Source organism: Phyllobates terribilis, unplaced genomic scaffold (assembly GCF_046119375.1).
Source record: "Phyllobates terribilis strain yellow unplaced genomic scaffold, ASM4611937v1 Scaffold_1__5_contigs__length_1240528914, whole genome shotgun sequence".
NCBI classification, from domain to species: domain Eukaryota; kingdom Metazoa; phylum Chordata; class Amphibia; order Anura; family Dendrobatidae; genus Phyllobates; species Phyllobates terribilis.
Window position 1 is genome coordinate 539,119,982 of NW_027362761.1, and position 18,710 is coordinate 539,138,691.

The 18,710-nt window shown below is 42.5% G+C and overlaps 1 protein-coding gene across 1 annotated transcript in view; it reads right to left on the reverse strand.

Annotated features, from left to right (window-relative positions):
• CIMIP2B (ciliary microtubule inner protein 2B) overlaps nucleotides 1-16,505 on the reverse strand; it is a 31,683-nt gene extending 15,178 nt beyond the window's left edge. The window contains exons 1-3 of the mRNA XM_073655075.1: nucleotides 16,313-16,505; nucleotides 3,707-3,933; nucleotides 3,112-3,287 (exon numbers count right to left, since the gene is read on the reverse strand). Of these exons, the coding sequence (XP_073511176.1) occupies nucleotides 3,112-3,287; nucleotides 3,707-3,933; nucleotides 16,313-16,380 (471 nt within the window). The 5' untranslated portion in view covers nucleotides 16,381-16,505. The remainder of the gene's footprint in view (nucleotides 1-3,111; nucleotides 3,288-3,706; nucleotides 3,934-16,312) is intronic.
• Between the last annotated feature and the right edge of the window lie 2,205 nt (nucleotides 16,506-18,710).

The window sequence follows — 18,710 nt, forward strand, 5'->3', positions numbered from 1 at the left end:
GGTGGACCTTGCTACTGACGGCGTTTTGTAGCGCATGTTTAATTTTTCCCTCCACATGCTGTTGCAGGGCAGGGACGGCTTGCCTGCTGAAATAAAAGCGTCTGGGCACGTTGTATTGTGGGACTGCCAGTGCCATCAAGTTACGGAAGGTGTCAGTCTCCACCAGCCTGAATGATAGCATTTCAAGGGCCAGTAGTTTTGCAATGCCAGCATTCAGAGCCTGTGCTCGGGGGTGGTTTGCCGAGTATGGGCGCCTTTTCTCCCATGCCTGTGCTAACGATGGCTGTAGACTGGCCTGGGAGTGTGAGGATGACAGGGAAAGTGGTGCTGTGGGTGGAATAACACTGTGTCTCTGTACAACAGTGCCAGAGGTTCTTCCATGGCGATCCTGTGAGGAAGCCGAACCAGCTGTGTGTGAGCTGGAGGAAGAGGCTACAACACGAGCTGAAGAGGTGGTAGGTGGCGCTGTAGGTTGGCCTAGGTCTTCAGTGTGTCTTTGTAACTCCACCACGTGCTTGGTCCGCACATGTTTCCACATATTTGTGGTATTGAGGTTGCTGACACTTTTCCCTCTTTTCACTTTCTGATTACACAGCTTGCATTTGACAAAGCAAATGCCATCTGCAACTGTGTCAAAAAAGGACCAGGCACTGCAAGTCTTGGGAGCGCCCGTTTTGGGTTTTGGAAGAGGCATGCTCCTAATGGGTGCCGAAGCGGAGGCTACAGGCAACCAAGTCTGCCCCCTCCCTCTCCCTCCTTTTTGGACCGTTCGGGGAATCTCTTCCTCAGAGCTGCTCCCACCACCTTCCTGTACCTCACGCCATGATGGGTCAAGGACCTCATCATCTACACCATCCTCTTCAAACAACTGCTTCTCCTGGGTAGTCTCGAGAGCACAGTACGCACCAGAAAGTGGCACCTGAGTCTCATCATCAGATGCGTACTGAGGTGTGCTGACCATAGGCACTGGCCCACCCGCCTCTTCAGATTCAGAGAGACAAAGCGGTTGCGCATCACTGCATACTACCTCTTCTTCAAATTCTAGAATTCCGCTTGGCTTGCCCCCTCTTTCCAAGCCAAGAGATTCAGAGAACAGAAGTAGAGATGGCTCCTGTCCAGGGCTCTCTGACGGCCTGGGCAATTTGGCAGGTAGTGAAGAGACAGATGGGTGCTCTTCAGTGCTCAGGACCTGAGAGGATCTGGAACTAATTGAAGTCGATGCGTTAGCTGCCATCCATCCGACAACGGCTTCAATTTGGTCCTCCTGCAATAGTGGGGTATGGCGAGCTCCTACAAAGCTGCGCATAAAGGACTGTTCCCTGGTAAAACTGTGGGATGCTGAGTCACTGGTGCCCGCAGCAGGCACAGAATCCCCACGTCCTCTCCCTGCTGGCACAGAATCCCCACGTCCTCTCCCTGCAGAAACTCCACGCCCACTACCACGACAACATACCTTACTCCCTGCCTTCTTTATGTTGGTAGACTGATAAAGATAGGCAGAAAAGTACTAAGGGCTTAGTGTGCTTATTCCTGAACAGCTGCTAACAGGTATAAGAAACACTAATTTTATAAAGTGTGGACTAGACTTTAATATGAGCTAATGTGGCCTACACAACTGTAAAGTGGAGTGTTAGGTGAACTTTATTTACGTTTTTTTTTCACAAAAAGACACTGGATGTGCCCAAAGATGTAATACCGATAGTATCACAAACTTTTTGTAGCTATTACAATGCAGGAAGGTAACCTACAATGCAATAGATGAGGCTGCAAAAAATAGGCTAATACTAATCTGGCTGGGGCTGCAGGGCACAATGCTGCAGAAAGGCTCCTCTAACTACTCCTATATAGTGTGTTTGGAAGCAATCTAGCTGGATACGGATGGAACCACACTAATAGGAGAAATCAGGAAAAATGAGCAGCACTAATGCAAAAAAGCACAATGTATGAGGCAGTGACGCACGCTGAGTGCACTACAACCGGACGTAGCTGCAGAACACACTACAGCATCAGCTGCACTCACACACAGAGACCTCACAGACAGCCGTGAACAATGCAGAGCACTGTGCACTAGCGCTGCAAGGCAAAAGAAAGCTTTATAAAGTAGCCTGGGTAAAGCACAATAAAGCAAATCGGTAGCTAAAACTGTCCCTTAGAACAGCAGTGTCCTATCCCTAACTGAATTCACAGCAGAATGAACCCAAAATGGCGGCGGCGGCTTTTATAGTGCATCATGACATCATTTCAGCAGCCAATCACAGCCATGCCATTAGTTAACATGCCTAACATGCCTAACAGGATGTGCCCACACTTCTTAGGATCCCCATTGACTGAATAAAATCAAACTGGCTCATTGCATTATGGGAACTTCCGATTCCGGTATTCGATATTCTAAAAGTATCGGAACTCAGTATCGGAACTCCGATACTGCGAATATCGGTCGATACCCGATATTTCAGTATCGGAATGCTCAACACTAAAGATGATATATCGATAGTTTGTGACTCTTTCTAGGATTCCCATCAATCAGGAGATGATGGACATTTCCCTTTAATGAGGCCAAAACTTAAGTGGGTTGTCCAATGAAAACAAATTATTACTTATTTACAGGATAGGTGATAACTTATTGACTGGTGGAGGTCCGACTTCTGGGCATGTTTTCCCCCATTTAGAATGAAGCCCATGCTCGACCTGCGCTCTATTCATCCCCTATGGAGCTGCTGAGCACAACGTTCATTTTTTTCTGGCAGCCCTATAGAGAAAGATTGGAGCAGCCCATTCTGCTGAGCAGTGCAGGTCCCAGCGGTCGGACCTCCACCAAGATCGGCAAGTTATCACCTATCCTATGGATTCACCGGACAACCCCTTTAAGTCTAGTACAAGAGAATCAGACAAGAAGGGAAGGAAGAATGAAGCTGCCATCTACTGATGTATCTACTTATTGACAGCAGTGTCTTTGGGAACCACCATAAAGATGTCCATGCCCTGATGGTCAGGGGTCACACTGAACAATATCCCCAGGCTGAAAGTTGTGCAACCCTGCTTTTAGATACTCCTTAAATAAGTTTTCCCATAGCAGAAATTTACTTGAAGCCATCCATAACCTCATCTCACCTGCTTCTCCTGCTCAGTCCGAGGTGGCTGTTGACCACTCTGAAGTTTGCTCACCAGTATCTGCTCCTTCAGATGACTCTGCTGTTGGTCTTGCTCCTTGTGAAAGTCAATCAGAGCATCCCGAGTGGTCTCAGCATACGTCTTGGCAAAGAATTTCTGAGATCTGGGGATGAAGCCTGAGATGATAAAAAGATTGAGGAGAGCAAATATTTGTTTGATCCTACTAAATATTGGGGTTATATTTCGATATTTCCACCCGAAAGAAGACAACTGTTGTGTGATATGGAGCCCAGCATGGCTGTGCTGATACGGCTGTATGGCACGGTTGTGTGAGGATAGAGCATTTGGGTGGACATGAGGATTATAGCATTACAGTAATATTTGGGCACAGTATGGTTCTCATCACCAGGGTGATGTTTCTGAACTATTCCTTCTTCCAGTCCCTGCACGATATCAGGTCTCCATGGACGTTGTTGATACAAGACTAGTATAAAGTATTACGCAGGAGTGTCTGATGGTGGCCAAAGGAACATGTGAAAGAAGACATGAATTAGTTCATAAATACAAAACTGTAAAATGGTGAGGGCCACATTACCGGTGTAGCCTGGGATCATACTCCAGGTGAGTTTTTGGTCTCCCAGACATGGTTTCCTTCTCTTTGATATGTCCAAGTTGCGATCATTACGAGGAGGAGGGAATGGACAGGACTGGAGCACCAGCTGCCCTGAATGGCGGACGTCAGGACTAGTCAACAGTTGGCCGGTCAGCTTGCCATAGGTCTTACCCAGGTTATATTTGTACTGAGGACAGAAGCCACCATATCTGCAATAAACACATAGGGAGACATTGCATTACAGGAAGGGATAGGGTTTCTCTTTTGCTTGTCATCTTCTTTACCTTCACCTGCACCATGAACTTGCCTGAAAAAAGCATGATGCGATATAATTATGCAGGACCGGCGCCAGCAACGGATGAACTTGGGCAAGTGCCAGAGACCGCAGGGCCTGGTGGCCCCACTCTGCCCGGGCTTCCATTTACAACATCCGCTATACATGTACACACTGCCTGGATGGAGCGGGCTCAGGAGATGAGCCTGCACCATATACCATGGGTGCTGGATGAGTTATATGGAGCCAGCTACATTCGCAGCAGCTTAATCTCTTCGATGCTGCTGTAAATCGTGACAGCAACAATTAAGAAGTTTAAATAACGGGGAAGGTGTCCCTTTAGATGCCCATCGACACCCCCATCACCCTCAACATGATTATAGCAGCTGGGGGGGGGGGGTGTAAGATCTACTGAAGACTCTTGTGTCTGCCATGTTTGTATACTCATGATGCCCAGTCTGTGGCCGGGCTTCATAGGAGATCGAGTGAGCGCAGGTTCAAGTCCCCTAAGGAAAACAATGAAAAAAATGCAAAAAGAGAAGGAAAAATATTTGTAAAAAAAAAAATTATATAAAAGTTCATATCACAGCCTTTTCATGGACCGTATTGAAACCTTAAAAAATAAATAAATATATATATTTATTTATTATTTTTAGCTATCATATTTGCTATCACCACATGCATAACTGTCCAAACCATTTAAATACAATATTTATTCCGTATATTGCAAGATAAAGCAAAAAAAATGAAATGGCAGAATCGTTATCTTATGGTCACTTCAGCCTCCAAAACAAAGATATAAAGAATGTAAAGGAATTGAAAAGTCGTATGGACTTCAAAATGGTGATGATACAAACTTTAGGGCAAAAAACAAGCTCTGATGCTTTTATTTTGGTCCCATTCATCCACAAAACATTGTCCTAATGGCCTTGTGTCTAGTCCATCTAATCTTTAGGAAAGTGCAGATGGGCAGCAATGCAGCCATGTTCTTTTTGGAGAGCAGTGGCTTCCTTCTTGCAATCCTGCCATGCACACCTGTGCTGCTCAGTGTCCTCCTGATGGTACATTCATGAACATTAACATTAGCTAATGTGAGAGAGTCCTTTAGTTGCTTAGATGTTATCTTAGGTTCCTTTGTGATCTCACTGACTATTATACTTGTTTTTAAAGTGATCTTTGTAGGTCAACCACTCCTGGGAAGGTCTTACATTTTTGTCTGACTATAGATTGTCCTATAGATAAGACTCCAAACTCTTTAGAGATGGTCTTGTAACCTTTTTCAGCCTTATGAGCATCAGCAGCCCTTCCTCTAATATCCTCAAGGTCGTCGGAAATCTCCTTTCTTTGTGCTATGATGTACTTCCTCAAACGTGTGGTGTGAAGATCAGATATTGATAGAACCTTGCAAATAAAACAGGTCACCCACTCACACCTGACTGACATCCCATTAATTGAAAACACCAGACACTAAATTTACATTCACATTAACTAGCGGTTCACATACTTTTGCTATTTACAGACACATGATATTGGATAATTTTCTTTCATAAAACAATGAAAGTTACAAAGACTAATATTTCATTTGTTTGATTTTGTTCTCTTTAGTTACTTTTAGGACATGTGTGAAAATTTGATGTAACAGTGACTCCAACAGCAGAATGGTGAGTGCAGCTCTGGAGTATAATACAGGATGTAACTCAGGATCAGTACAGGATAAGTAATGTATGTACACAGTGTCTGCACCAGCAGAATAGTGAGTGCAGCTCTGGGGTATAATACAGGAGGTAACTCAGGATCAGTAATGTAATGTATGTACACAGTGACTGCACCGGCAGAATAGTGAGTGCAGCTCTGGAGTGTAATGCAGGATGTAACTCAGGATCAGTACAGGTTAAGTAATGTATGTACACAGTGACTGCACCAGCAGAATAGTGAGTGCAGCTCTGGGGTATAATACAGGAGGTAACTCAGGATCAGTAATGTAATGTATGTACACAGTGACTGCACCGGCAGAATAGTGAGTGCAGCTCTGGAGTATAATACAGGATGTGACTCAGGATCAGTACAGGATAAGTAATGTAATGTATGTACACAGTGACTCCACCAGTAGAATAGTGAGTGCAGCTCTGGAGTATAATACAGGAGGTAACTCAGGATCAGTATAGGATAAGTAATGTAATATATGTACACAGTGACTGCACCAGTAGAATAGTGAGTGCAGCTCTGGAGTATAATACAGGATGTAACTCAGGAGCAGTACAGGATAAGTAATGTATGTACACAATGACTGCACCAGCAGAATAGTGAGTGCAGCTCTGGGGTATAATACAGGATGTAACTCGGGATCAGTACAGGATAAGTAATGTAATGTATGTACACAGTGACTCCACCAGCAGAATAGTGAGTGCAGCTCTGGAGTATAATACAGGAAGTAACTCAGGATCAGTACAGGATAAGTAATGTAATGTTTGTACACAGTGACTGCACCAGTAGAATAGTGAGTGCAGCTCTGGAGTATAATACAGGATGCAACTCAGGATCAGTACAGGATAAGTAATGTATGTACACAATGACTGCACCAGCAGAATAGTGAGTGCAGCTCTGGAGTATAATACAGGAGGCAACTCAGGATCAGTACAGGATAAGTAATGTATGTACACAATGACTGCACCAGCAGAATAGTGAGTGCAGCTCTGGAGTATAATACAGGATGTAACTCAGGATCAGTACAGGATAAGTAATGTATGTACACAGTGACTCCACCAGCAGAATAGTGAGTGCAGCTGTGGAGTATAATACAGGATGTAACTCGGGATCAGTACAGGATCAGTAATGTAATGTATGTACACAGTGACTGCACCAGCAAAATAGTGAGTGCAGCTCTGGAGTACAATACAGGATGTAACTCAGGATCAGTACAGCATCAGTAATGTAATGTATGTACACAGTGACTCCACCAGCAGAATAGTGAGTGCAGCTCTGGAGTATAATACAGGATGTAACTCAGGATCAGTACTGGATAAGTAATGTAGTGTATGTACACAGTGACTCTACCAGGAGAATAGTGAGTGCAGCTCTGGAGTATAATACAGGATGTAACTCAGGGTCAGTACAGAATCAGTAATGTAATGTATGTACACAGTGACTGGACCAGCAGAATAGTGAGTGCAGCTCTGGAGTATAATACAGGATGTAACTCAGGATCAGTACAGGATCAGTAATGTAATGTATGTACACAGTGACTCCACCAGCAGAATAGTGAGTGCAGCTCTGGGGTATAATACAGGATGTAGCTCAGGATCAGTAATGCAATGTATTTACACAGTGACTGTACCAGCAGAATAATGAGTGCAGCTCTGGAGTATAATACAGGATGTAACTCAGGATCAGTACAGGATAAGTAATGTAATGTATGTACACAGTGACTGCACCAGCAGAATAGTGAGTGAAGCTCCGGGGTATAATACAGGATGTAACTCATTATCAGTACAGGATAAGTAATGTATGTACACAGTGACTCCACCAACAGAATAGTGAGTGCAGCTCTGGAGTATAATACAGGATGTAACTCAGGATCAGTACAGGATCAGTAATGTAATGTATGTACACAGTGACTGCACCAGCAGAATAGTGAGTGAAGCTCTGGGGTATAATACAGGATGTAACTCAGGATCAGTACAGGATAAGTAACGTAATGTATGTATATAGTGACTGTACCAGCAGAATAGTGAGTGCAGCTCTGGAGTAGAATACAGGAGGTAACTCACGATCAGTACAAGATAAGTAATGTAATGATTGTACACAGTGACTGCACCAGCAGAATAGTGAGTGCAGCTCTGGAGTATAATACAGGATGTAACTCAGGATCAGTACAGGATCAGTAATGTAATGTATGTACACAGTGACTCCACCAGCAGAATAGTGAGTGCAGCTCTGAAGTATAATACAGGAGGTAACTCAGGATCAGTACAGGATAAGTAATGTAATGTACGTACACAGTGACTGCACCAGCAGAATAGTGAGTGCAGCTCTGAAGTATAATACAGGAGGTAACTCAGGATCAGTACAGGATAAGTAATGTAGTGTATGTACACAGTGACTGCACCAGCAGAATAGTGAGTGCAGCTCTGAAGTATAATACAGGGTGTAACTCAGGATCAGTACAGGATCAGTAATGTATGTACACAGTGACTGCACCAGCAGAATAGTGAGTGCAGCTCTGGAGTATAATACAGGATGTAACTCAGGATCAGTACAGGATCAGTAATGTAATGTATGTACACAGTGACTGCAGCAGCAGAATAGTGAGTGCAGCTCTGGGGTATAATACATGATGTAACTCAGGATCAGTAATGTAATGTATGTACACCGTGACTGCACCAGCAGAATAGTGAGTGCAGCTCTGGGGTATAATACAGGATGTAACTCAGGATCAGTACAGGATCAGTAATGTAATGTATGTACACAGTGACTCCACCAGCAGAATAGTGAGTGCAGCTCTGGGGTATAATACAGGATGTAACTCAGGATCAGTACAGGATCAGTAATGTAATGTATGTACACAGTGACTGCACCAGCAGAATAGTGAGTGCAGCTCTGGAGTATAATACAGGATGTAACTCAGGATCAGTAATGCAATGTATGTACACAGTGACTGCACCAGCAGAATAGTGAGTGCAGCTCTGGGGTATAATACAGGATGTAACTCAGGATCAGTACAGGATCAGTAATGTAATGTATGTACACAGTGACTGCACCAGCAGAATAGTGAGTGCAGCTCTGGAGTATAATACAGGATGTAACTCAGGATCAGTACAGGATCAGTAATGTAATGTATGTACACAGTGACTCCACCAGCAGAATAGTGAGTGCAGCTCTGGGGTATAATACAGGATGTAACTCAGGATCAGTACAGGATCAGTAATGTAATGTATGTACACAGTGACTGCACCAGCAGAATAGTGAGTGCAGCTCTGGGGTATAATACAGGATGTAACTCAGGATCAGTACAGGATCAGTAATGTAATGTATGTACACAGTGACTGCACCAGCAGAATAGTGAGTGCAGCTCTGGGGTATAATACAGGATGTAACTCAGGATCAGTACAGGATCAGTAATGTAATGTATGTACACAGTGACTGCACAAGCAGATAGTGAGTGCAGCTCTGGAGTATAATACAGGATGTAACTCAGGATCAGTAATGTAATGTATGTACACAGTGACTGCACCAGCAGAATAGTGAGTGCAGCTCTGGAGTATAATACAGGATGTAACTCAGGATCAGTACAGGATCAGTAATGTAATGTATGTACACAGTGACTGCACCAGCAGAATAGTGAGTGCAGCTCTGGGGTATAATACAGGATGTAACTCAGGATCAGTACAGGATCAGTAATGTAATGTATGTACACAGTGACTGCACCAGCAGAATAGTGAGTGCAGCTCTGGGGTATAATACAGGATGTAACTCAGGATCAGTACAGGATCAGTAATGTAATGTATGTACACAGTGACTGCACCAGCAGAATAGTGAGTGCAGCTCTGGGGTATAATACAGGATGTAACTCAGGATCAGTACAGGATCAGTAATGTAATGTATGTACACAGTGACTCCACCAGCAGAATAGTGAGTGCAGCTCTGGGGTATAATACAGGATGTAACTCAGGATCAGTACAGGATCAGTAATGTAATGTATGTACACAGTGACTGCACAAGCAGAATAGTGAGTGCAGCTCTGGAGTATAATACAGGATGTAACTCAGGATCAGTAATGTAATGTATGTACACAGTGACTGCACCAGCAGAATAGTGAGTGCAGCTCTGGGGTATAATACAGGATGTAACTCAGGATCAGTACAGGATCAGTAATGTAATGTATGTACACAGTGACTGCACCAGCAGAATAGTGAGTGCAGCTCTGGAGTATAATACAGGATGTAACTCAGGATCAGTACAGGATCAGTAATGTAATGTATGTACACAGTGACTGCACCAGCAGAATAGTGAGTGCAGCTCTGGAGTATAATACAGGATGTAACTCAGGATCAGTACAGGATCAGTAATGTAATGTATGTTCACAGTGACTGCACAAGCAGAATAGTGAGTGCAGCTCTGGAGTATAATACAGGATGTAACTCAGGATCAGTACAGGATAAGTAATGTAATGTATGTACACAGTGACTGCACCAGCAGAATAGTGAGTGCAGCTCTGGGGTATAATACAGGATGTAACTCAGGATCAGTACAGGATCAGTAATGTAATGTATGTACACAGTGACTGCACCAGCAGAATAGTGAGTGCAGCTCTGGAGTATAATACAGGATGTAACTCAGGATCAGTACAGGATCAGTAATGTAATGTATGTACACAGTGACTGCACAAGCAGAATAGTGAGTGCAGCTCTGGAGTATAATACAGGATGTAACTCAGGATCAGTACAGGATAAGCAATGTAATGTATGTACACAGTGACTGCACCAGCAGAATAGTGAGTGCAGCTCTGGGGTATAATACAGGACGTAACTCAGGATCAGTACAGGATCAGTAATGTAATGTATGTACACAGTGACTGCACAAGCAGAATAGTGAGTGCAGCTCTGGAGTATAATACAGGATGTAACTCAGGATCAGTACAGGATAAGTAATGTAACGTATGTACCCAGTGACTGCACCAGCAGAATAGTGAGTGCAGCTCTGGAGTATAATACAGGATGTAACTCAGGATCAATATAGGATCAGTAATGTAATGTATGTATACAGTGATTGCACCAGCAGAATAGTGAGTGCAGCTCTGGAGTATAATACAGGATAGGATGTAACTCAGGATCAGTAATGTAATATATGTACACAATGACTGCACCAGCAGAATCGTGAGAAAATCTGCTGCAAATACTGGAGCGTTGACAGGAAAAATGCTGCTTAAAATTTGAGTGTTTTTGCTGCATTTTTTATGTGATTTTTCCCATTCATTTGAAGGGGTGAAAAACGCTGAAAGAATGGACGTGCTGCAGATCTGAAACTGCTTCAAATCTGCAAGGAAAACATAAGCAAAATGTGCAGGAGACTTCAGAAATCTCATTCACTTTGCTGATTACAGTGAAACTTTGCATTTTCTGTGGTAATAATGCATGGAAAAATGCAGCTAAAACGGAGTGTGTGAACATATCCGTAGATGTAACTCAGAATGTAAAATATAAGTAACGCATTTACAAAGTAACAAAGCATTTTTGCAGATTAAACTAATATATTTGTACTCAATACCTTTACGATATCCCTCCAATTGGACCCTAAATAATCTGTCCATATTTTTCCCAATACTTGAAAATTTAGTGCCTGATACAAAAATGTTTTTTTTATTGCTGAGCACTTTATGTTACTTGACATCACCCTCCGCAGGGGTATGAAACTGTAAGATCGCCTCTGTACAGTGTCACGCTGTATCTGTCATACAATAGGTGACATTTCTCGTTGTGACCAAAAAAAAGACATTTTACAAGGAGAAAATGAGAATTTTAATTTATGCCAAATCTATTGAAATGGTGCATGGTGTATACCATATATCTGGTGCATTTGGTTAAATAAATATACCCCAATGTATTCTCTTTTCAATACATGTCAATGGAAAATGGGCGCTTTTTCTGGACAATTTATTTTCAGTTCTGTTAGCAGCTAGAGTGGTCACAAATGGGTTAAATTGCATTGTTTTGCAGGTAGTAATGACTTTGGCCACTAGGGGGTTTATAGTGCTACTGCATTGTCACTGGTGTCCCAGGCCATGTGGTATCCAAGGACTGTCATGGAGATGTGTATACACAGGAGTCCATTGTCAGTGTATCCAGCGCTGATACTGTAACAAGGAGATCAATTACCGTGTGCGGCCCTATATCATTATCTGACATCGGTGACCCGGGCAGGAAAAGATCAATTACTGTAAAATGTGTAGCTGGGTGACTCTCTGAAAGTGGATCATATCTGGTTTAGATACGAGAACTCAGCAGATACATTATAGACTTAGATACACTTGTTTAATAGACTGTATCCCACTTAGATACAGCAGCCAAATGCAGAACTGACCCAAACTTATTGAGACCACTGATAAATGTACTTTAGTAAAGTTTACATCTATCATTTTATTTTTTGGTTCACAATTATGTGCGGAGTCATTTCATTTTATATAGGAGAGATCTTTTTTTCTGACTTGACAAAACTTTTAAACTTCTGTCTCCCTGCAGCCACCACTAGAGGGAGCGCTTTACATATGGATTTATATAACAAATATTGAACTTAAAGGGGTTTATCCAAGACTATTTTTTTTTTCTTTACTATGGACATAAGTACTAACAGGCAGGTAGTTGGTTTCTATCTTCTTGTTGTGCCTGGTGCAGATTTCTGCCAGCAAAGAACGGTCATGGGCTGCTCCTGCCGGTGATTCAGCGGCTTCCTCTGACGTCATGTCGACAGAGCAGCAACTTCTTTTCCGCTCTGTTCTGTTGATGGGTCATTGCTGCCAGCGTCATACTGATTGACAGCTGGTTCAACGCTGCCCAAATGCGGTAAGCAGAGCGGATCAACAGTCAAAAGAGCAGTGCGGAAGAGAAAGATCTGCCCTGTCGACCTGAAGCAGCTGAATTGCTTGATGACCGCTCTGAGCCGGCACCGAGTTGAACAGGCAGAGAGCCTGTTAGTTTTAGCCCCATAGTAAAAAAAACATAATGGTCCTGGACAAACCCTTTAATGGGGGCTGTATAAATCTATATACAGTGAGCTCCCCCTAGTGGTATCCCAAAGAATCAGATACATTGTGGTACACTCCCCCCTGAGTATCCCAAAGAATCCGATACATTGTGATACGCTCTCCCCTGAGTATCCCAGAGAATCAGATACATTGTGATACACTCTCCCCTGAGTATCCCAGAGAATCAGATACATTGTGATACACTCTCCCCTGAGTATCCCAAAGAATCAGATACATTGTGATACACTCTCCCCTGAGTATCCCAAAGAATCAGATACATTGTGATACACTCTCCCCTGAGTATCAAAAGGATCAGATACACTGTGATACACTCTCCCCTGAGTATCCCAAAGAATCAGATACATTGTGATACACTCTCCCCTGAGTATCCCAGAGAATCAGATACATTGTGATACACTCTCCCCTGAGTATCCCAAAGAATCAGATACATTGTGATACACTCTCCCCTGAGTATCCCAGAGAATCAGATACATTGTGATACACTCTCCCTTGAGTATCCCAGAGAATCAGATACATTGTGATACACTCTCCCCTGAGTATCCCAGAGAATCAGATACATTGTGATACACTCTCCCCTGAGTATCCCAGAGAATCAGATACATTGTGATACACTCTCCCCTGAGTATCCCAGAGAATCAGATACATTGTGATACACTCTCCCCTGAGTATCCCAAAGAATCAGATACATTGTGATACACTCTCCCCTGAGTATCCCAAAGAATCAGATACATTGTGATACACTCTCCCCTGAGTATCAAAAGGATCAGATACACTGTGATACACTCTCCCCTGAGTATCCCAAAGAATCAGATACATTGTGATACACTCTCCCCTGAGTATCCCAGAGAATCAGATACATTGTGATACACTCTCCCCTGAGTATCCCAAAGAATCAGATACATTGTGATACACTCTCCCCTGAGTATCCCAGAGAATCAGATACATTGTGATACACTCTCCCTTGAGTATCCCAGAGAATCAGATACATTGTGATACACTCTCCCCTGAGTATCCCAGAGAATCAGATACATTGTGATACACTCTCCCCTGAGTATACCAAAGAATCAGATACATTGTGATACACTCTCCCCTGAGTATCAAAAGGATCAGATACACTGTGGTACACTCTCCCCTGAGTATCCTAAAGAATCAGATACATTGTGATACACTCTTCCCTGAGTATCAAAAGGATCAGATACACTGTGGTACACTCTCCCCTGAGTATCCCAAAGAATCAGATACATTGTGATACACTCTCCCCTGAGTATCCCAAAGAATCAGATACATTATGATACACTCTCCCCTGAGTATACCAAAGAATCAGATACATTGTGATACACTCTCCCCTGAGTATCCCAAAGAATCAGATACATTATGATACACTCTCCCCTGAGTATACCAAAGAATCAGATACATTGTGATACACTCTCCCCTGAGTATCCCAGAGAATCTGATACATTGTGATACACTCTCCCCTGAGTATCCCAGAGAATCAGATACATTGTGATACACTCTCCCCTGAGTATCCCAGAGAATCTGATACATTGTGATACACTCTCCCCTGAGTATCCCAGAGAATCAGATACATTGTGATACACTCTCCCCTGAGTATCCCAGAGAATCAGATACATTGTGATACACTCTCCCCTGAGTATACCAAAGAATCAGATACATTGTGATACACTCTCCCCTGAGTATCAAAAGGATCAGATACACTGTGGTACACTCTCCCCTGAGTATCCTAAAGAATCAGATACATTGTGATACACTCTTCCCTGAGTATCAAAAGGATCAGATACACTGTGGTACACTCTCCCCTGAGTATCCCAGAGAATCAGATACATTGTGATACACTCTCCCCTGAGTATCCCAGAGAATCAGATACATTATGATACACTCTCCCCTGAGTAGCCCAAAGAATCAGATACATTGTGATACACTCTCCCCTGAGTATCCCAAAGAATCAGATACATTATGATACACTCTCCCCTGAGTATCCCAGAGAATCAGATACATTGTGATACACTCTCCCCTGAGTATCCCAGAGAATCTGATACATTGTGATACACTCTCCCCTGAGTATCCCAGAGAATCTGATACATTGTGATACACTCTCCCCTGAGTATACCAAAGAATCAGATACATTGTGATACACTCTCCCCTGAGTATCAAAAGGATCAGATACATTGTGATACACTCTCCCCTGAGTATCCTAAAGAATCTGATACATTGTGATACACTCTCCCCTGAGTATCCCAGAGAATCAGATACATTGTGATACACTCTCCCCTGAGTATCCCAAAGAATCTGATACATTGTGATACACTCTCCCCTGAGTATCCCAGAGAATCAGATACATTATGATACACTCTCCCCTGAGTATACCAAAGAATCAGATACATTGTGATACACTCTCCCCTGAGTATCAAAAGGATCAGATACATTGTGATACACTCTCCCCTGAGTATCCTAAAGAATCAGATACATTGTGATACACTCTCCCCTGAGTATCCCAGAGAATCAGATACATTGTGATACACTCTCCCCTGAGTATACCAAAGAATCAGATACATTGTGATACACTCTCCCCTGAGTATCAAAAGGATCAGATACATTGTGGTACACTCTCCCCTGAGTATCCTAAAGAATCCGATACATTGTGATACACTCTCCCCTGAGTATCCAAAGGATCAGATGGGGGAAAGTGTATTACACTGTATCCGATCCTTTGGATACTAAGGGAAGAGTGTATCTGATTCTCTGGGATACTCAGGGGAAAGTGTATTAAATGTGAGTATTCCAGAGAATCAGATACATTGTGATACACCCTTCCCTGAGTATCCCAGAGAATCAGATACATTGAGATACACCCTCTTCTGTATAGCCTAAAGAATCAATATACATTGTGATACTTTCTCCCCTGAGTATCCCAAAGGATCAGATACACTGCTAGACATTCTCCGCTTGGTATACCTTAGGGTACATTGTGGCATAGCTCCCAGGTATCACACTGCTAAGAAAACTGAAGTAGACATCCCCTGTACTTTTGCAGTATTATGTAGGCTTAGATTCCTTGAATAGCAAAGACTTTGATAGACTGCCACATATTATAGAAACCGATATAAACTGTATGTGTCATAAATTAGCAGATGAGATAATCGTCCTCCGGACTAGCAGTGGTGAGCGTGGCATCGCATAACGCAGCAGGATAGGTTCTGCACCCTCTAATGTTTTTTTAGTTCCAATGTCACCATTTCCAAGATTTCTGCTTGCTGTCAGTGGATAAGGACGTTCTTGTTTTAGACAAAAATTGTACAGAAATAAAACTGCTCACAGCTGAGGGTTTGTTACCATAGAATCCAATCCAGGAAATCCTCTGGCATCTACAAACATCAGCACACATCTCTCTCCTCTCCTGGTTCGTTACAATGTTTCAGGACAGGTGAAATGTATTAGTTTAGTATTTATCAATAATGTTTCCATCAGGCAGAAATTATCAATATTTGGTATAAGGAGGATGGAGAGTAAAGAGGTTGTGCTCTGGAGCTGCACTTACCCTGGGATATAATGGGGGTCAGGTGTCATCAGCATTGGGCTGATTTTTGGGGGGTAGATGGCTGCCATGATGCCCGGGGTCCTCTCTGGGGATCTGCTCCCCTGTGTATGTGGCCGGGTGTTTGTGTTACAGATTGTGAGTCCGTGTCGCTGTGTATTGTGTGTTGTCAGGGATGATTAGAAACTAGTAACAGGGAGGAGGAGAGAGGACGCCAGGCGATGAGAGGAGGAGCAGGGAGCACAGGGCAGTCTGGAGAGAATGGCAGGGACAGGGCAAAATCTGGGAATCGCTTGCCATAAACCCTGTAGGCGTAAGGTGACGGGCACACGGCATCTTTTTCAGGCGGATTCCACTCAGAAACCACCTGAAAAAGCGCCCAAAAAATAAACATAACGCACCAAAATGTCAAAATGACTTATGTCACGTAAACCCTGAAGTTGGTAAAACAAGGGACATGCTCATTCTTTAAAAGTATAGAGGAAAAGATGCGAACAACGGAAAAACCGCCGGCGAAACCGCTCCACAAAAACAATCGCAGGCGCCCTGATGAAGGTGCAGGAAAAGGGTGCACCGGCATATAAAAAACACTTGTATAGCCTTGCGTAGGGTTCACTTAGATTAGGAAGCCAATTATTATTTGTGTCTTCTTTTTTGCCTGGTTTTTGGTGTTTTTAGCCTGTTTTTGATTTTTGCAAAATTCTTCTTTTCATTTTGTGCCTTTTTTTCTAAGTCTATTTTCTATGTGTTTATCTGTTGTTGTTTTTTTGTTTTTTTTAATGTTCGCCATTGTGTGTGTGTGTTTTTTCCCCCCATGCACCTAGTTCAGTTACAACTTTTTAAAAAGTTGCAACATTTTTCTACCAATGTATTCAGGCCCCCCACCAAAGTGATTTTATGTACAACTAAATTTGTTTGCACAAGTTATACAACAATTTAGAGGAACATGCAGCTGTTTTGCTCTAAAAAAAAAAAAGGGCAAAAAAAAGGCATTTTGAACAATTTTATAGAAAAATAGAACATGAATAGCTAAAAAAAAACAGCGAATGATAAATCTGTCCCTAAGGGACCATGCAGACGAGCGTATAAATCGGACGTGTGCTATCCGATAATTATTTCATGTTATTGAATAGTGCTGTATAGATGAATGATTTTTTTCTTGGACCGAGTTTCTGATGAAAAAGGTGCCCACATGACAAACAATGACATGTGAAGAAGCTGTGACCCAGAATTCTATAAAATATTAGATGCAGTTGTTGAGGGAGGGCAATAACCCTTCACGGTTGACCAAGTGAGTGTCAAATTATGTTGATTGCGCAATCCACAGAAAACCAAACGGAGGCAATGTTCTGTATGGGAGGATTCAAAGAATCTCTGATCCCGTTTATTTTGCTTAGCATTTTATATTGTTTTGAGTCTATTAATGTCCAATCATCTACAGCCGTACTACAGGCTTGAACCAATGTTAGTACAATTATTACGGAAATACCCATATGGTCATATTATCGTTAGTTCGAAGCACGCTGGAAATTTACAAGGTCAATCCTGGCCTAGACTAGTTAGATAACAGGAGCAGGATGTCTGACAAAATGTTCTTGTGAGAAAAGGTTAGTGTGGGAACGTTGTATGGGAAGAGAAAGAAAGAAGTATGTTATGCAAGGAGTGATAATAACATGATTTTAAAGCAAGCAGACAAAATGGAGTTGCTCTAGCATGAGTATCAATATGTCCTCTACACAGTAATATGCGATAGTGATTTTCCACACTGCACTGGAATTTGTAAGTTTCCTGCCTTGAATAACAAAAAATGGCTTTTCTATTTGAAATGCTTTTGAGATTACTCCATCATAAAGCTGAAACCTCAATCTTCACCAAGGCTACCTCACAATTCACACAAACCACAACATCTTCTTGTGAACATTGGCGGATGTCCCATGTACTGATACAAAGTACATAGAGGTGGAGTCCTAATGAGATCACTCACAATAATTAAGTATTATACAAATATTTGATTTATCTAATTGAGCCTTAAAACTTCTTCTTCAGCTTAGTGCTGACCCACCAGAATAAGTAATGCAAACCCCACAACTTTTACAGAAACGATAGAGGGACAAACCGTCAAATTTTGGTCACACTCCCAAGCCATGTAATGCAGAGAACACAAAGCAAGAACAGTCAGTGATCGATATAATTCTATTTAAATACAGTAGTAATTTTACAGTAATTTAAAATAACTGAACAGTTAGTGATAATAACAAGGCAAATTAACAATGAAACGTATAATAATAAGCTTGGAATATCAAATGAAGTCTTTCACTATATAATGTTAATGTTCTCTTTACAGTGGTGGTGTGCCCATTCGTGGGAGTCTCCACGTAAGTTTCCTCTACAGGTCTGGCCT